This window comes from Eucalyptus grandis, chromosome 8 (genome assembly GCF_016545825.1).
Source record: "Eucalyptus grandis isolate ANBG69807.140 chromosome 8, ASM1654582v1, whole genome shotgun sequence".
NCBI lineage: Eukaryota > Viridiplantae > Streptophyta > Magnoliopsida > Myrtales > Myrtaceae > Eucalyptus > Eucalyptus grandis.
Genome location: NC_052619.1, coordinates 22900701 through 22919804, shown reverse-complemented (window position 1 = coordinate 22919804; position 19104 = coordinate 22900701). Strand labels below are relative to the sequence as shown.

Genomic DNA, 19104 nt, shown 5'->3' with positions numbered 1-19104 from the left:
TTTCTCACTTCATTGAGAGGAAGGGAGAGATTGGTAAAGAGGCCAATGAATTGTGTCGGCAACGGAGAAGACGGCCTCTCTTTTCACATGTTCCTCGGGTTCTCTGTGGGCCATTCATGTGCTAAGCAGACAACTCATTAGCTTTGGCTAAATCTAATAGCTTTTCGTTGACCAAAGTTTTAACAAATGATTAGGGCACACGATGATGGTAAATTTTACAGAAATTTCACTAATTTAATAAGCGCGTTTGAGTTCCGTGATAACTCCATTAATGATGCCGTGTGACCTCATGGAGAAAATACTATATGTTATTAGTGATATGTACACTTGTTAGCACGGATCAAGTATAATAGCCAAGAATATTCTCGGATCAATCACAGAATTGAATGGATTATTACCATTGAATTGCTATAGAGTATAGAATTATGATATCTCAAATCTTGTATGTTGCCGACAGATGAAGTGGGGTCGAGGGAGGTCGAGAAAGTCGAATCTTGTTAACGAAATGATTGGCTAAAACCTTGTCGTTTTGCCACGACACTTGCTTTTTGTGCACATGCAAGGTGTGATCAGCAAACTTCGCAGCTAATCCTGAAGATGGACCAGATGGAAATCGTTTTGTCCGTTTACCAAGAAGTCGGTGGAAGTCATTGGCCGATGCAACTGATGAATTGCTGCTACGTCGTTCATCAGACATCTCATGTCCAGCTTGTCTTCCATGCGATCGCTACTATCCCATGTCAGGTCCTGGGCAGCATACCTGCATGCATTCATCATTCAATGTTTACGCAGGACGTTGCCAAATATACTTGAATTTTCACGCGCCATACGCAGTTTCAGGACCCGCAACGGAGCCCGACTCGTCTTCATCATGCATCGATACATTCATCTCGCGATTCTCAGGATATAGTATTGAGTAATGCTAAGATTAGAAAATGGTTTTATGGATACGTTTATAAACACTTAAGTTAACAATGTTGCGTAGCAAGAATATTTGGGGGTATTAATCTTTTCCTAGACTTAATCGTATCCACAAACATCTTCAATTAGAGGCACCACATAACATACGTGATTTGAGGTTTGCATTTAGCTAATAGATTCGAAGTGACTTCATTTTTAGAATTGAGGAACTTGATCCTTACGGCAAATGACTCAAACCTAGAATATAGAAAACCATAAAGCCTCCTTTGCTTCCGCTGAAAAAGAACTTATGAGTAGATTCTAATTTCAAGAAAATGCGAAGGAAGAAAAGCTTTTGCTCATATCACTGGCGCTGCCCAACCATTGCCGTGACGAGCGCCTCCAATTTGCCGATGAAATGCCGACCTTCTCATCTGCTTGACTAATCTGGCATCTCTCTCTCTCTCTCTCTCTCTCTCTCTCTCTCTCTCTCTCTCTCAGAGTGAAGGTTGTGACTTATGACCATAAATAGGCTTCGATGGAGGTCTCTCACCTTGCACAACCTAGATCTATGGTAACGCTAGGCTGTTAACCTCCATGGCCGCTGCAGTTCGCCTCATTGACCCCATCGATTGGCGCAAATTTGACAGAGAGATGCGTACTTCGTAAATAGGTCGACCTTGTATTAGGTTCTTTTGAAACCCTAATGATATGTGGACTTAGGTTAGGTACCCCAATTCCATGTTCTCGAAGCTATACTGTTCTATGATTAATCCAAATCCAAATTTTTGTTTCTTTCCAAACATGAAAAGTCCATAAAATTTGAATCTCATTCAGTAAGTAATCCAACTTCGCGGCAAACCAAACAAAGTCTAATATGTTGAAGGTGCCATCTAGTACAGATTGTCGCTTAGGATTGCACCTTCTAGGTATTACAGGACACATCTACTCTCATGAACTATGATACATCAGAAATTTTTTTCAACCTTTTGTATGAAACGTAAGCAAGCTCAAAACTCCAATATTAATACGATAATCTCATAATTTCTTGGCACAAAAATTCAATTGAGAATAACATTTCCTTTAAACTAATCAACTTGGACTTAAGAGTGGAGAGGAAGATTGATAATCCACTGTATCTTATGAAAATGCTTCTCTTATTCAATGGGCAATGAAATGGAAACAAGAAAATGACACTGAATTTTTTATTTTTTTTTCAGCTTTGTATTCTCCCTGTTCAACGCTTGTGGTTTGAGAATGGAGATTAGTTCTTCGTCTTGGGCTCCACCCAATATGCAGGATGACCTGATGAGTAGGTTCACCATGGGCTGTAGATGTGGCCCATGGGCTGGATTGAAGGCTCAAGTTGCTTCAAAAGGAATTTCTTTAGCGTAAGAACATTGGTTTAAAATTAAACCTAGAGTCACATGCTAAAATATGTTTTCAATTAAAAACAAGAGTTCCTTTACTTTCCATGACAACAAGAATTACAAGCAGATATTAGACGAAAGTGTTTCTTGACCCTGAAACATGACTAAACTCATGTCTTAACTTTTATTTACGTAGAAGATTTCTTCTATTCATGAGCCCAACACATTTCCAGGAATAACAGAGCAATCTTTTCACTTTCACTAGAAAAAGATGACAATATTTTCAAGAATAAAACTGGCCTTCTTTTTTCTTCTTTTTTTCTTTTTTTCAGTCGGGGCTTCTTTTTCTTTGCAAGGATAGATTCTCAACAATCATCTTTGATCAAAATAGAAATCTTATTCGTGTAATGGTGGATTTCATTAGGGTTAATACCCTGAAAAACCCAAAACTGGTACACTTGTGATAAATCTACCCCAAACTATTTTTTTGACCACCAAAAACCCCAAACTGGTATACCTTTGACAAATTTACCCTAAACTAGTACATTTGTGACAAATTTACCTTATGTTAGTTTTAGTTTAATTTTCTTGTTAAATTATAAAGTTAAATAACACGTGACAATTTAGAGGTATACCAATTTGGGATTTTACACTATATTTATCACAGTTTACAATTTTTGTGATTTTTTTGTGGTATTAATCTAATTTAGCGGATGGTATATTAGTCAAAGATTTATCAGTTTGGGATTTTTTGTGGTTGAATAAATTAGTTTTGGGTAAATTTGTCATAAATGTACAAGTTTAGGATTTTTTATAGTTAATTAAGGTAAATTTGTCACGGGTGTATCGGTTTGGGGTTTTTCATGATAAAAAAATAGTTTTGGGTAAATTTGTCACAAGTGTCACAGTTTGGAGTTTTTTAAGGTATTAACCAATTTCATTAGTCATCATGTACAAGATATCACGTGAAAGGAGCAGGTTTAGATGTTTACTTCATGGACAACATCAATTGTGAGGGTGATATGATTGATTGGAGTGTTAAGGGATTTTGACTCGGGAGACCTTCGGGCCATGACCCACCAATTGTATGCACAAGTGCAAAGTCTACACTTTCTCGATCTGTGTAAGTTATAATGTGCTTTTCGACGTATTTAAGTGATAGTCTTTGTGTCATACTTACTGAAAAAAGATAAGAGAGAATAGAAGTTCCTAGGGTTCCTTTTGCCTTAATTAATGTTGAATGTCTCACCTTGCTAATGTGCATGTCCCTCCACTTCCCAAAAAGAAAAACAAAACAAAACAAAAGGAGGAAAATCATGTCCCGTCTTCAATTAATGAAGGTGTCACATCAAAATTTGAGAATATGCTGTGGCATCTGAAGAATGTGATTTCGTGCCAAATGAAGTAGGCGAGATAAAAGGCCACTACAGATCCAACATCTAGCAGACATAAAGGTGGTCATAAGACCGGGCGAGATAGTGATGAGAAGGAATACGGATAATAATTGAAGGAGTGGTGCTGGAGATGCTCCTAAGATGAATCCAGGCTCTTTTTTTTCACACTTTTGTTGCTTTTTTCTTAAACAGGAGTGGGATTCTCCTGATTGATTGAACCGCTTTAGCTCTTTAATACGGTCATCCCTCAAAATCTTGATGATCAATGGGGATAAATTGATTCAATTCTCCTCTCATAAATCAAGATAAGCGATCCATGCATGTTGTCTTGTACTATCTGGAGGTCCATAGAATACGCTACAAATTCTAGATAACTAGTTAAGTCCAGGCCTCTGATCTATACAGATGATTTTGATTCAGAGCAGTTTGCACATAGTTAATAAGGTTTAAATGAACGACTTCTAATTGACGAGCCGAAAATCTCAAGATGCTATAAATAGCTGTGTTTGCTATGAGGATCGATATTGCTTATTATTGGAAGAAACCATATTTATATTCCCTTTACGAATGCACAATGAACTATACGAAGGATTGTGACGCGTTTTTCAGAGAAAAGAATTATCTTTTATCGGCAATTTCAAGTCAAATTTGGAGACTACAAGCGGAGACCTACGTAGGGTCAACTTGTAGTCAATTCCATAGTAGACCATTCCTCTCCATGCGCGTCCGCAAAAAGAATTAACAGAGGCCGTGCACATTAGGGAGTACCCTGCATTGATTGCAATCGTTCAAAAGAGACATGAATTGATGTAATTGATGCTTTCAAAGTCGTCGGTCCACCAAATGATGCTGGAAAAAAATTGTTTTTTTTTTTCCTAAATTTCATGCTGCTGTATATTCTTACTTCTTCATGCTAGATTGACGTTTTGGATTGTGGGGATTTTCTAAATTTCATGCTACCATTCATTTTTCAACTAATTGTGTAGTAAAAGTCCTTAAAACTAATCCAGAGGGTTTTAAAAGGAACCTTCAACAGCTCCTTGTTTAGGGAAAAAGAAAAAGAGAAAAATGACAGTGATGACAGTGATCCCTTAATAATAGGAACTTCTTTTTATTTTATACAAAAGTGTAGATCACTGAAAAAGGCAAATATTATGCGAAATTACGAATGATGTTAGAAGAGGAAACAATTAATGAAGAAAGTATAAATAAGATTTGGTTATTTTAAGAAGAGTTGAGGTTATTATTGCACATTGAAGATGAATCGATTTAAATTCTCAATGCAAAAGAGAAACATGGGATCACTGTCGGGCGTTTATCAAATTATGATTTTTGCTGCGCACTAATGGAGGTTATATGGGACTTCATGAGTTTTTTTGCCCACAAAATTCTAAAGTTGAAAGTTGTTTTAACTTTGCTAAGATAGATCGTATGAGATTTTGTGGAACTATTGATAAATGTTCTAAAATACTAAATAATTAGATAAGTAGATAGTTTACTACTTAAGTATGATTTTTTTTATTTTTTCTAGAAAGTGCTCCAAGGACTTGTTAAGCAATCAAATAAGAATTATTGTTTTTTTTCAATATATTGATTGTTCTTGTGATATAAAAATTATTTTTTTAAAATGAAATGTCCCCTTACCTTTAACAAATGATTCGAGAGCACTCGTGAACTAGACCCAATTAAATGCTATAACACTACCTCTCAATTAGGTTTTGTCTTATTAAATTGTGAATGATGCAAATTCAAAGCCTCTTATTTTGATACTGCGAAAGATCTTAAGAGATTACTTGAGATTATTACTAGGTCAAAACATGATTTTATATTTCAATATCACTACCAAATAGATAGATACATGGGCTACATTTTCCTATCATGCTAAGGAAATAATAAAGACCAATAATTTTTCACGGGGCTTTAAGTGGAGTTGTGTTTTATCATCATCACAAGGGGTGTTGACGGTTCGGGATTTTTTATTCCCAGCCCGACCCGAACGTGATTGTTGTATGTTTATTGCCACCCGAATCACATGAAGTTCACTATCTATAACTCCTTTATCCTCTCCTCCCATCTTTACGGTATGCACTCTTTGAAACCAAAGGAACTTTTCACACTGACCTTCTTCATTTGCTTTTTCTTCACAAACAACAACAAGCCTTGTCCTCTTGCCATGCTTCAGTCGAGACGTGGCCGTGGTCGTCCGTCGCTCCCATTGTGATCGGGCTTTTGAGGAGGACAAAGTTGAGAGCCATGTTCTCGACGATGGAGGTGTAAATGACAACGCTAAAGGAGATGTTCTCGGAGGGATTGACGATCTCTAGGAGCGAGGGAGCGCAAGTGTGTGGTTTGATGTGTTCTTGTTTGGTTCGATCAAGTACCCGAACCTAACTGAACCTGTCATGATGCCCATTTGTTTACCTATTATCCGAACTGATAAGAGATTCTACTAGAAAAATCTCAGATTTTCGGGTCCGGTTGTTTTTAAATACCCGTATGCATCACCACTAGATTTTTTTCTAGATTGGATTCAAGTGGAGGCTGTCAGCTTTACTTAATTGTCTAATAGCTCCTTCTTCATCCTGGAGTCCACTCAATTGACTGCCAATTATTGATTACGCACTGTACATTACTCTAAAGCAGACCATGGATTTGCCTCCACACATTTCCCATGGGGGATATTTCAAGAACGCAACGCGAGCCACCCAGAAAACGTGCATCTTACGAACGACGAGGGCGGCAAGTGGTCGGTCCAGGACGGTCGGTCTCGGTGTTCTTGTCTTTTCTCTCCCAAGTTTAAGAAACATAAATTAAGGCAATTATAACGATTAGTGACGAGCTACTACTAATGGCAAGTGGTCGGTCTATGACGGTCGGTCTCGGTGTTCTTGTCTTTTCCCTACTAAGTTTAAGAAACATAAATTAAGGCAATTATAACGATTAGTAACGAGCTACTACTAATGGCTCGAATTTTCGAAATTATTCGACTATTCAGATAAATCCAGATATCTTACACATGTTTTGATGCTGAAATCATTTGGATTTCATGAAAATACTAGCATGGGTGCATATTATTGCGTGGAGGACATGTTCCTCATTTTTCTTACCTAAACATAAGTAGGGTACACAAAAAAAGTTGTGTCAAGTTACCAATTGTGTTTAAAATGTGACTTTAAAGAAGATTTTAAGCATAAAGCATAGCCTACGTACTAAGGTTAGTTTCGAAATCGGGTCCCGTTTGCGCTTTTTTTTTTCATTAGTTTCATGTCCATATATCTGTATCCTTGATTTAGAGTGGTTGCTCCACCATTATATACATGCATCCTTTTTATTTGAACTTAAATTAACATGGACTTGCATAACATTCTCAATCAAGCACCTTGGACTGTAGATTCCAATAATTGGACCTAAGATATCAGTTGGTACGAACAAAAATTTGACGTGTGAAAGCCCCTAAGAACTTCAGTGAGGAAGATCACAACTGGACCTTGAGTGGGGAGATTTCTCTTACGGGATTGTCGCATTGAAGTTTTCCACATTAAAAATTGTTGTCGTCCCCAATTAGCCACATTCAACATCCGAGAGACCTGATTAGAAAAAGTTATTAGGGTTTAAGAATTTGATTATGCAAACCAAAAGTTTCGGGACTCGATTAGGGAAAAGAAAGTATAATTCTGCCATTGAAACTCTACCGTATGGCATCCAATTTACTCAAAAAGACCCATCACATATTCAGTGACCCTCAAGAGAGCCTAGTATGGGGATGACTTAAAGTGAAGAGTTGCCAATGTTTGATTTTTTTAGTGTAAAAACGTTGATACTGAAAAAAAGAAAAATAATAATAATTAAAAAAAAAATTCCCTTCTAACAATAAGGGATGAGGTTTGTGGGTACCTATAAGTAAAAACATAGAATGTAATCTTATGGTACGCATGGTAAAACTTCTATTCTGAGAAACAATTTCTTTTTAGAAATAGGTCTTTTCTACTTCTATTTCGAGAAATAATTTTTGAGTAAAATAAGACATTTAATAACTATATAAAATTTATATTATTAGAAAAAGAATAAAAATGCGTTTGATATGATTTATAAATTTTTGTATTTATTCGTTTTTTCTTCTTGTTCACAGATTGCCAACTGCCACCCATTGCTGCACGATCGCCACTTGCCGCCGCATGACAGCCGATCGCCGACCGTCGTTGCTGACCGTCGCTATAAGATTGTCGCCCACAGTCCACCAACCGTCACCGCTGACCACTAGCCGAGGGAAACATTTGTGGGTGCCCTACTGAAAGGATTACTGGGTGGGCCCTCATAAGGTGGAAACACTCTCTTGGAAATGGAATACCGCATGGCATTCAAATTTACTCAAAAAGATCCATCATTCCCCGTTGTCCGGCGAACTCCCACCAATTTCCCTTGATTGAATGCTTCCCCCACCCAGGAAAAAAAAATCCCATCATTAAGACCAACCTCAGCCGGCCGCTCGTGCGACGGGGACAGTAAATGCGCGTACGCACGCTGCGAACGTGCGTCCACTGGAACCGCCACACGTGTCGTTTACCAGCCACTTTTACCAACGCTTCATGCCGACCAGTCGTTCACGTCCCCAGCACCTCCCCCATCGGACGCAAGGCATCTCTAAATTTAAGCCCCCAAAACCCCCTTCTTCTCCACGGCTCCCTTTCGCCTTCTCTCTCTAAAAATCAAGAACCTAAATTTGGAACATCTCTCCACGAGAATTTGAGAATTCATCTTCCTTTCTTTTCGGGCCGTTTTCGTCGGGATCGAAGGCATTGATGAGACGTCGGCGATAGGCGACGCGCGACGGCGGCGATGTCGGTGGCGGCGGCGGCGATGGCGGTGAACTGGGTGACGTACTACCTGGCCGAGCACCCGGCGATCGTCAACTTCCGGTGGAGCCACACCCACTCGTGGGGCTCCACCTGGTCCTTCCTCGCCTCCTCCGTCTCCCTCTACCTCGCCCTCGCCCTCCTCCTCCACCTCCTCCTCCTCCTCCCGCGCCGCCGCCGACCCGTCCCGGTCGGCCCCGCCCCGGCCCTCCACAGCCTCCTCATGGCCCTCCTCTCCGCCACCATCTTCGCCGGGGCCCTCCTCTCCTCGGCCGCCGAGATCCGCGACACCCGGTGGCTCTGGCGCCGGTCCCGGACGACGCCGTTCCAGTGGTTCCTCTGCTTCCCGCTCGGGACCCGCCCCTCCGGCCGCGTCTTCTTTTGGTCCTACGTCTTCTACCTCTCCCGCTTCCTCCACATGCTCCGCACCTTCCTCACCATCCTCCGCCGCCGCCGCCTCTCCTTCGCGCAGCTCTTCAACAACGCCGCCCTCACCTGCGTCGCCTTCCTCTGGCTCGAGTTCTCGCAGTCGTTCCAGGTCCTCGCCATCCTCTCCGCCACGCTCGTCTACGCAGCCGTGTACGGGTACCGCTTCTGGACAGCCATCGGGCTACCCGTCGCGTGCTTCCCGTTCGTCGCGCACTGCCAGGTCGCGCTCCTCGGATGCAACCTCGTGTGCCACGTCGGCGTGCTGACGCTGCACCTGGTCAAGGGCGGGTGCAACGGGATCGGCGCGTGGGTGTTCAATTCGGTGCTGAACGGCGCGGTCTTGATGCTGTTCCTGAAATTCTACGTAAAGATGCATCTGGGCAAGAAGAGGGGGGCGGTTGTCGTCGTCGGCGGCGGCGGCTGCGGCTGCGCCGACAGCATCGGCGCAGGGGGTGCCGGCGAGGCCTGCGATCGAGATCGTGAACCGTCTTCTTCCTTATGCGGTGGGTCTGATGTAATTAAAGAGGCAGAGGAGGAGAGCATCGTCAAAGAGAAGGAATTATAGGGATTGAATGGTGGGTGGTTGCTGGTGGTGGTGGACCTGGTGGTGCTGGTGGTGGTGACTTTTCTTGTAGCCCTCAAATTTTGGGAAGCAAAACGTTTGCCGCGGAGCCCTCTCTCTCCATCTCACCTTCTTTGGGTTTCTCTCTTTCTTTCTTTTCATTTTTGTAGAAATTGATATATTTGTATGTACTACAATAAAATGGTTCAAAAGTTTTACCGATGTTGCAGAATGCTAGTGTAGTAATTAGGGTAGTCAGGCGATTCTGCTGATATTGTTTAGAAGAGGATTTAGCAGAGTTTTGTAGGGTCATTATTTGACCTTTCTGCTCCTTAGAGTTGAGAGCGATTCTGAAAGTTCATGTTGGTAAGAGTATCATACAGATTACAAATAAATTTCTCGATTATATCTTCACAGAGACTTCAGTGGCATATTTAGACGAATCATTCTCGACCGATTGCGAAATATTAAAGGGATATGTAGTGCCCGTCGTGGTCAATTTGCACCAGCATAAAGAGGTGGTTGAAAGCTACTCTTTATTGTTATTCATTGAGAAAGAAGCCTCGGTTAAATTAAAGCGGAGTCGACTGCCGATCAAAATTGACCCGGCTCGAATCAAATGGTCCCTCCTAATACCAGGAAAAGCGGGATCATTCCAATCCACCACAACATCGCTTGATAGAAAACATGCATGGAGACAAGAACAGTCGGTAGGTCTTTGTTACCATCAGTCAACTTTTCTTCTCCGTCTGTCTTGTCTAGGAAGAGAGCTTTATCAGCCTTCCACTAGGGATCTCCCAAAACGGGATGAAAGAATATCCTCCCCGCCAGAAACCAAGCTCAAACTAGCATGGCATCAGATATTTTTAGCGTTCCCCCTTGCATACGGCTGCGAGGCGTACGACGGTGATGATTGACAGACGTCCAAGAAAGGTCAAAACCCCTCGCACCGACTGTCTTTCTGTCGAGAACTGCGCGCAAGTGATGAGCTTCGATTTCTGAGATAAGAGTTCAAGTTCCGATCCTGCTTAGTATATTGGGAGAGATTCGACCTCGTTGTCCTCAGTTATGCAAAGTCAAAAGAACCTTTTTTCACGTCCGGCTTTTGACGTCTCTTTTACGCACGTCCGAAACAGATGAGCAGCGCTTGTTTGCTGTCGGAAGAGCTCGCCATTCTAACCTAGACGAGGTTGTCTGATAATCGCATCTATATGCTACCGTCCAGTCGTCCTGATCAATGCGAGGATGAATCTTTGAGATCGTTGTTTATAGTCAGGGGCTGCGCACCAGGGGATCTGTGTGTCAACTAGGGAATGGTTTAGCTATGGCCGCCCGCAATTATTTTATGTTGTGTCGTGCGTTATTTATCATGCAATGCTTTCTCATGACATGTCGGGCTAAGCATCCGCAGGTCATGTTGTGTTTACTTATTAATCATGCTGTGTATTGATATTTGTTTGATCTGTCACGCCGAGTTTCCTTATCATATTGTTTTACTTAATTTATTATCTTGTCAAATGCATGCTTTGTCATTTTGTGCTTTAATTCACATCGTTTAATCATGTCTAGGGCACTATTCCATGTCATCAACTTTACTGCTTGCACATCATTACGACACTTGGCTCATCTTTATTTCACATCACTTGGACATGTTGGTTGTTTTTAAATTCGTGCCATCGCATCTTTTCAAAAGTACACTAATGCCCGCTGCCCGATGCAGTCCAATCCTCCTCGTTCTTTGCGTGACGATGCTATCACTTGAGTACGGATAATGACATTTTTGACAATCAAAAAAGATTTATTCAGAATTGTGTCATCGAAAGGGAAACATAGGCCTGCATGGTAACATTCCAAAAAGTGGCTAAGAGCCTATTCGGTAATCGGACAAATAATACCTAAATCTATTTTTTTGTTTGTTTTCCGAAATAAATAAATAAATAAATCCAATTGATAGCTATTTTGTTCTAAATCAAAAAGTAGAAAAAAGTTAATAATTTATTCCCAATAACAATAAAAAGAAAGGAAAATGGAAAATAAAATCAAAATATTAAAAAATCAAAAAAAAAATTACCAAACGTCTATTTTCCTTTTTTCTTTTCTAGTTCTCCTTCTTCCTTTGGGTGATTTTTTGTTTATTTTTCGAAATAAAAAAATCCAATTGATAGCTATTTTGTTTTAAATCAAAAGTAAAAAAAAAGTTGATATTTTATTATCGATAACAACTCTAGAATCAAGTCGGGCGACAACCTTGTTGGAGCGTCGTTAGCCTCGTCGGTGGCTAAACGAGGCTTGGCCTTACCAAGTCGTTGGGAAGGCTTATCTAATGATATTTCGATGAGATCGCCGGCCAAAAGAAGAAGGGGAAAAAGAAAATAATAAAATAATAAAATAATATTTAAAAAATTAAAAAAATTTATAAATTACAAAAGAATTTGAAGTCTTAACAAACACATTTATATCTCAATAATAGAAATTTTGGATAATTACCAAACGCTTCAAATACTCAAAAACTCATCTAGGGAATAGAATTAAAAAAAAATCATTTATAAGCAAGAATTGTTTCTAGGAATAGAATAGTTACCAAACATGCCCCAATAAATAAAATCCTTGTTGGAACAATTCTATGGAAGCTCAAATTTATCTCAAGATGAACTAGAATTCCGCCCGAATAAGCAAGGGACAAAATAGTAAGTTGCATCAAATTGATTCTTTAAGTCTCTTACACCTTCTCAATTTAAAGTTGAATGTTTTTATCTTGGATAATTAAGCTTCATTTTCCTAAATAGATAGATTTTTTTTAGCTTTTTAATTTTTTTCTTAACTTTTCGACCAAAAAAAAAAAGTTGTTTTTAACTTTAGGGTTCATTTTTTTTAAAAAGAAAATTGGGAAATCGTTTTTCGACATTATGATATTTGGATGACGGAAGATTAATTAATTATACAAATACTTTCCATAAATTAAAAATAACAATTATATATTAAGGGAAAACAACTTTCTCTTCTAGCAAGGAAAAATATTTTTTCCTTATTAGAAAATATTGCGAGTAATAAAGGTAGAATAGTTTCCTAATTTATAAGTAGGTGTATATACATACGTACATACGTACATAACCCTGATCAAGTCATTGTTGATTATTTGAAAAGAGAATTACTTCTTTCACATGGTATCAGAGCAACACACGATGAGAGAGAGAGAGAGAGAGAGAGACTAACTCACCAGGCTGCCCTATCTTGGTGATTTCTCGACACCGTTAAAACCCATGACACTACATATACGAGTGTCGGCCTTGGCAACTCTCGATGCAATCATCACCAAGCCTCGGTGGCTAGATCTAGCGACCATATAGCTTGTTTTGGCATCGCCGGACCTAGTCCCAGGTCAAATCCGATGACATTCAAGTCACCTGGTGTCGCCTAGCTTAGATCTGGCGACATTCGAGTGAGTCGGTATTGTCCAGCCCTTACGTTGTTGTCACCCAACGTTGTTTGAATCTGTGGCTGGGTTCTCCAGCCCCTGCATTGCTATCGCCCAACATCGTTCGGATCTGTAGCTCGATTTTGTAGTTGACCTTCAACCATGTTTGTCGATGAACTCCAGTTGGTTGCTTGAAGTTCTTTGACCCAGCAGTTGTCCATAAGATTTTTGGCGACCTCCACGACCTTTCATTGCTACAGTTGTCCTCTACTAGTTGTTGTTATCTACAACAGATCACAAAACCATCATCGTCACTCAGATTTTGTGGCTCTAGAGAAGAGAAGAGTTGTTGTTCCTTATCCAGAAAAGGACATATTTCCCTTTTCCACTGAATTTTTGCTACTGACCTAAATATTTGTCACTTTTTGTGACATTGAATAGAAGGAAATAGTGAGAATAAGCTTACTAGCGATTTGGTGATTGTGCGCTTACTCTGATATTGATGAAATAATTTCATGAAGTGTTGGTAAACTGCTACAATTGCTTGTGATTGGATCAAGTTTTCTTTTTTTGGCTAGTATTGTGTCATTGATTCGATTCGTGGGTATAAGTATTGGTTACTATGGAGTTCAAGAGGATCTAAGAGTGATATTATATCTCAAGTCATTGGGGCTTGAGTATTCATCTCTTTATCAACATATTACATCTTAGACTTCTCTTTCTACACTGGATGAAGTCTTCTCACAAGCTCTCTATTCTACAAGTACTGAGAAGACTTCCACCTCACTAACTGTAGAGATGAGTGCTATGCTTTCCTATGATCGTAGTGGATGTGGAGGTTGCAATCGTGGACACAATTTTGTTCATAGTGGAGGTTGTGGTGGTCGTAATGGAAGAGTTGGTAGTCGTGGTATCATTAGTTCTAAGAATAGTTGTGGCTCGTGCTATTGCCATTATTGTTAAAAAGTTGGACATATAGAAGCTCAATGTTATACACTTCACCCAAAGTTTAGACCACCTTTTGATGCATATGTAGAAATTGAGAATTCTCCTATTCCTCCCTTAACAGCTCCATTAAGCTCAATCCTTTATTGAATTCAAGTGATTCAATTACATTGACACATACTAAATATGATGCATTGCTTCGCTCTCAACAAGTGATAGGATCTTTAGTTCCAACTTGCAACTTTGACACAAATCTTCAAAGGTAATTCATCTTGTTTGTTGTTTGTAACGTCTGATTCATGGGTTATAGATTATGGAGCTACCAATCACATGATTGGTAACTCTAAACTACTGTCTTACTTTCACTCCACATTTGCTTTATTATGAAACTCAATTACAATAGCAAATGGCTCTTGATCTTAGGTTACTGGTATGGGAGTTACTCATTTGAGTCCCTCTCTTTCTTTGTCCTATGTTCTTCACTTGTCAAGATCTCTTTGTAATTTGATTTATGTTAGCTCGTTAACTAAAGAACTCAATTGTTCTATAATATTTTCCTCTTCTCATTGCGTCTTTTAGGATTCAAGAACTAGATAGATGATTAGTAGGGGACATGAATCAAATAGCATGTACTATCTTGACAAGAAGGTGCTAGCTACCACAACTGTGAAGCATACATCTAGTGATTTATATTAGATGCATTGTCGTACTAGCCATCCACCACCAAACATAGTTGGGTGTCTATTTCCTGAGTCAGCGTATGAGAGTTCTTTTCAATGTGAAGCTTGTTAGATTGATAAACATCATAGAGCCTCTTTTCCTTCCCGTATTTAGAGTTGTGTTTCTAATCCATTTGAGCTAGCTCACTTAGATGTATGAAATTCGTCTATTTATATTAGATGCATTGCCGTACTGGCCATCCACCACCAAACATAGTTGGGCGTCTATTTCCTGAGTCAGCGTATGAGAGTTCTTTTCAGTGTGAAGTTGTTAGATTGATAAACATCATAGAGCCTCTTTTCCTTCCCGTATTTAGAGTTGTGTTTCTAATCCATTTGAGCTAGCTCACTTAGATGTATGAAATTCGTGTCATGTGTTTGATGTCTCTAGATTCAGATATTTTATTACATTCGTGGATGATTTTTCCCAAATGACTTGGTTATTCTTAATAAAAGATCATGGAGATTTTTCATTACTTTCAGTTATTCTATTTTGAAATGTTGAATCAATATAATATCTCTATCAAATGTTACAGTCAAATAATGCTAGAGAATATTTGAGTGCAACTTCTGGTTTCCAACCATTCCTTGAGTCTCATGGTAGTATCCATCAAACTTTCTACTCATACACTCCATAGTAAAATGGTGTAGCATAACGTAAGAATCAACATCTTCTTGATGTTGCTTGTTTCCTCATGTTTCATATGCATCTACCTAAAAATATTTGGGGTCATGCTATTCTTACAACATGTTATTTGATTAATAGGCTTCGAACCTCCATTCTTCAGGGGAAGTCACCGTTCTCTATGTTGCATTTAAATCGCCTTCTCTTTTCTTTACCTCTTTGTGTCTTTGGATGTGTCTGTATTGTGCATTATTTTACTCCATGTCTTGATAAGTTGAATCCTCGTATTGAAAAGTGTGTCTTCGTTGGATGCTTTCGGACTTAGAAGGGATACAAATGTTGCAGTCCTACTTGCCATTGTATGTTTGTGCCTGCAGATGTGACATTCTTTGAAGATCAATCATATTTTTCTTCACTAGCAATTCCAACAAGATGGTGGTGTTCTACCGACACTTTCGCTGCTTTCCCCATCCCTAACTATATCTACAAAATTTCCATTTGCTGAACACACCTATCATCGATGTAGTACTGTTCCAATTGTGCTCATACAATCTTCATTAGTGCCTGATTCATCTATTCCCCCATCAATTACAGTACCAACCTCTGATTTTGATCCACCTATTACTTATTAAAAAGGTACACGTTCCTATGTCGGTTGTCTTGTAGATCGCTATGCTCCTTACGTTGGTCTTTCCGATTGTGTTCTAAAGCGTTATCATATTTTTAATTTTCTATCCTTCGTTCTCTACCTTTGTCTCGTCATTGTCTTATGTTTCTGTGCCTAATAGTTTTGTTGAAGCTCTTGCTCATCCGGGTTGGCATCATGCCATGGAAGATTAAATGCGGCCATTAATTGAGAATCGAACTTAGCAGCTTACTTCATTACCTACCGATAAGAAACTTGTTGTTTGTCATTGGGTTTTCACTATTAAGGTTTACTTGGATGGCACTTTTGATTGACTAAAAGCATAGTTGGTTGCAAAAGGGTATACTTAGACTTATGGTGTCAACTATGATGACACATTTTCTCTAGTGGCCAAATTCCATCCGTTTTATATTTATTTCATTGGTTGCACAATTTGGATGGCTACTTCATCAATTAGATATGAATAATGCCTTTTTACATGGTGATATGGTTGAGAAGGTTTACATAGAGCAACCACCTAAGTTTGATGCTCGGGGGAGAATGCACTCTGTTTTTTACGAAAGACTTTGTATGAACTCAAACAATCTCCTCGTGTTTGGTTTGATAGATTTAGTGATGTGGTCATCAAATTTGGATTAAAACAATGTCAAGTAGATCGTTCGATTTTCAGCTCTATTTCTTTAGCCGGTTGTATCCTTCTAGTTGTATATGTGTATGATATTATAATTACAAGTAGTGATTCAAGTGGCATTAAAAAACTTGAGCAATTTTCGCATAAGAAATTTAGTACTAAAGATTTGGGACATCTTCGATATTTTCTTAGTGTTGAAGTAATTTACTCAAATGTTGGTATCAATTTATCGCAACAAAAGTATGTTCTTGATATTCTCAATAAGGTTGGACTTCTTGGAGCAAAATCTAAAACTTGATGTGGAACATAGAGAACTATTAAATGATCCAGCGAGGTATAGGAGATTGGTTGGTAAGTTAATCTCTTATCGTCACAAGACTTGATATATCCTTCGCTATTAGTGTAGTATCTCAATTCATGAGTTCTCCTCGTACCACTCATTGGGATGCTATGCTTCAAATCATCAAATATTTGAAGGGAGCATCAAGTAAAGGACTATAGTTTAAGAATTATGGGTATCTAAACACTACAGGCTTTTCTGATGCCGACTAGGATGGATGTCCTATGGATAGGAGATCTACTTCAGGCTATTGTGTGTTTCTTGGAAGTAATTTAGTTACGTGGAAGAACAAGAAATAGTATGTAGGTTCTCGATTAAGCGCCGTAGTTGAATATCGTGCTATGGCATATGTAACAAGTGAATTACTATGGTTAAGGATGTTACCTATAGAGATCGGAATGTCACCGTCGAGTCCATTAGTGCTTTATAATGATAATCAATCTGTTATTCACATTACATCTAATCCTGTCTTCCATGAGCAAACTAAGCACATTGAGGTTGATTGTCATTTTGTACAAGAGAAAATTCAAAAGGGGGAGATTATTCTTCAACACATAAAGACTGAGGATCAACTCGCAGACATCTTTACTAAATCTCTACAGGCAAATAGAGTGAGCTTCTTATGTGACAAATTGAGATTATTTGATATCTAATCCCAACTTGAGGGCGAGAATTAGAAAATATTTTGAGTAATAAGGGTAGAATAATTTCCTAAATATATGAATAAGATTAAGCACATATGAGCATATATATTTTTGTAACCCGATCAATTCATTACTGATTATTGAGAAAATAATTACTTCTTTCACATTCCATGTTTTACGGTCGGAAAAAGGAAAAGAGCTCGAATTGCAAGCACCATTATCTTGTTAGACCAGATCTCGGCATTCGACGATCCTTGAAGCTTCTAGCCTCGACCTAGTTACCTGTGATTACAACCTCTTCACACTCAAGTGACTAGGTAAAATTTATCCCTCTCTATAATACCCGATTTTGCTAGGGAAGAAACCCGTGATGGCATATTTTACATTAATACATAATCAATTATATTCAAATTTGTGTCACTGATTGCACTTGTTCTTGATTGATTTCGTGTAGATTTTGCCCTCAAGCTTGGTTCAATAACACTTAGGTCTGTCATGCATTCCATGCATGTAAACTGTTCAATAATATGCCTCTTAGACACACACGAAATAGATCATATTTTTGTTCAATCTAAAAATGCATGGATGTATGCTAATCATTTTCTTAGCGCAATGGTTCAATTCTGGCTATATTTCATTGTCATTAAACTTGAATCTGAAAGCATTTGGTCTGCTCGATGGTGAAGGGTTTGATAATGGGTATAGGTGGATTAGTGCTGATGATTTGGAAGGTGGATACTTGATGGTGTTTTGGGCGTTCTCCATATTATGAAGAAGACGATGGACTACGATAGTAAAAAAATAGGAGAAAAGAAAGAAAAAAGGGGAAAAAGAATGAAAACAATGGGGCTGAATTGGGGTCATAATTCGATTTAGATGAGTTTAGGGTTTAATCTGATGTGGTGGATTGGGCTTCGTCTGGTCTTGTTTTGAAGGGGGGCCGGACATAAAGGCCCCAGCCAGGTGATACCTCCATTTGTACTTGGGCCAAGGGCCCAGCCTGAGTCCCCATTTTCGTAATTATTGAAAAAATTGAAGAAATTAGAAAGTACCTTAGAAGCAGGTCTTGATTAGGTTGGTAAATCTTAGTAATAAATATGGCTTAGTTTTGGTTGAATAACAAAATCTTTAGTTTAGAGATTTTATTGAGTACCTTTGATTTAGCTTAGGTTTAGGTAGATTGATCTCTTGAACAAGAAATTGGACTTAACTCGAACTTAGCTTATGGAGGTTACTGTCTTGATACATGTTAATATGTTATTGAGGAGTGAGGTGTCATCCCATGCCTCGTTTGGCTCCTAATTAGTCTTAATAGGTTAGTGCGCAACTCTATTTAAGTTGGACTTCTTTAAATTATTTATTCAATTGTAGTTTCCCAATGTCAATCGAAATAAGGATTCAAAACAACTCAAGTGATTTTAGAATTATTAGTTTGCTTTTGGCATCATTCCTAAATTTGTCGGATCTCGAAAATACTCTCGTATAAGAGGATCGTAATATAGTCAGTAAATTTGATTTTGTGACTTTTCTTATCACACTAGAACATCCATGGAGCATGAAGAGGCGAGTAGGGGATATCACCCCACGCCCTCAATAGAAAAGGGAAATAGAGCGGACATGTTGTAGCAAAT

At 38.9% G+C, this 19104-nt stretch overlaps 1 protein-coding gene across 1 annotated transcript; it reads left to right on the top strand.

Annotated features, from left to right (window-relative positions):
- Positions 1–8281: 8281 nt before the first annotated feature.
- Positions 8282–9922, top strand: LOC104457215 (elongation of fatty acids protein 3-like). Its single transcript, XM_010072151.3, has one exon. It carries the CDS (start codon positions 8501–8503, stop codon positions 9509–9511), a length of 1011 nt encoding a protein of 336 aa, XP_010070453.2. The 5' UTR covers positions 8282–8500; the 3' UTR covers positions 9512–9922.
- The last annotated feature ends 9182 nt before the right edge of the window (positions 9923–19104 follow it).

Excerpts from the sequence above, each read along its gene's own strand:
- LOC104457215 (XM_010072151.3), top strand. The coding sequence starts at position 8,501 with ATGTCGGTGGCGGCGGCGGCGATGGCGGTGAACTGGGTGACGTACTAC.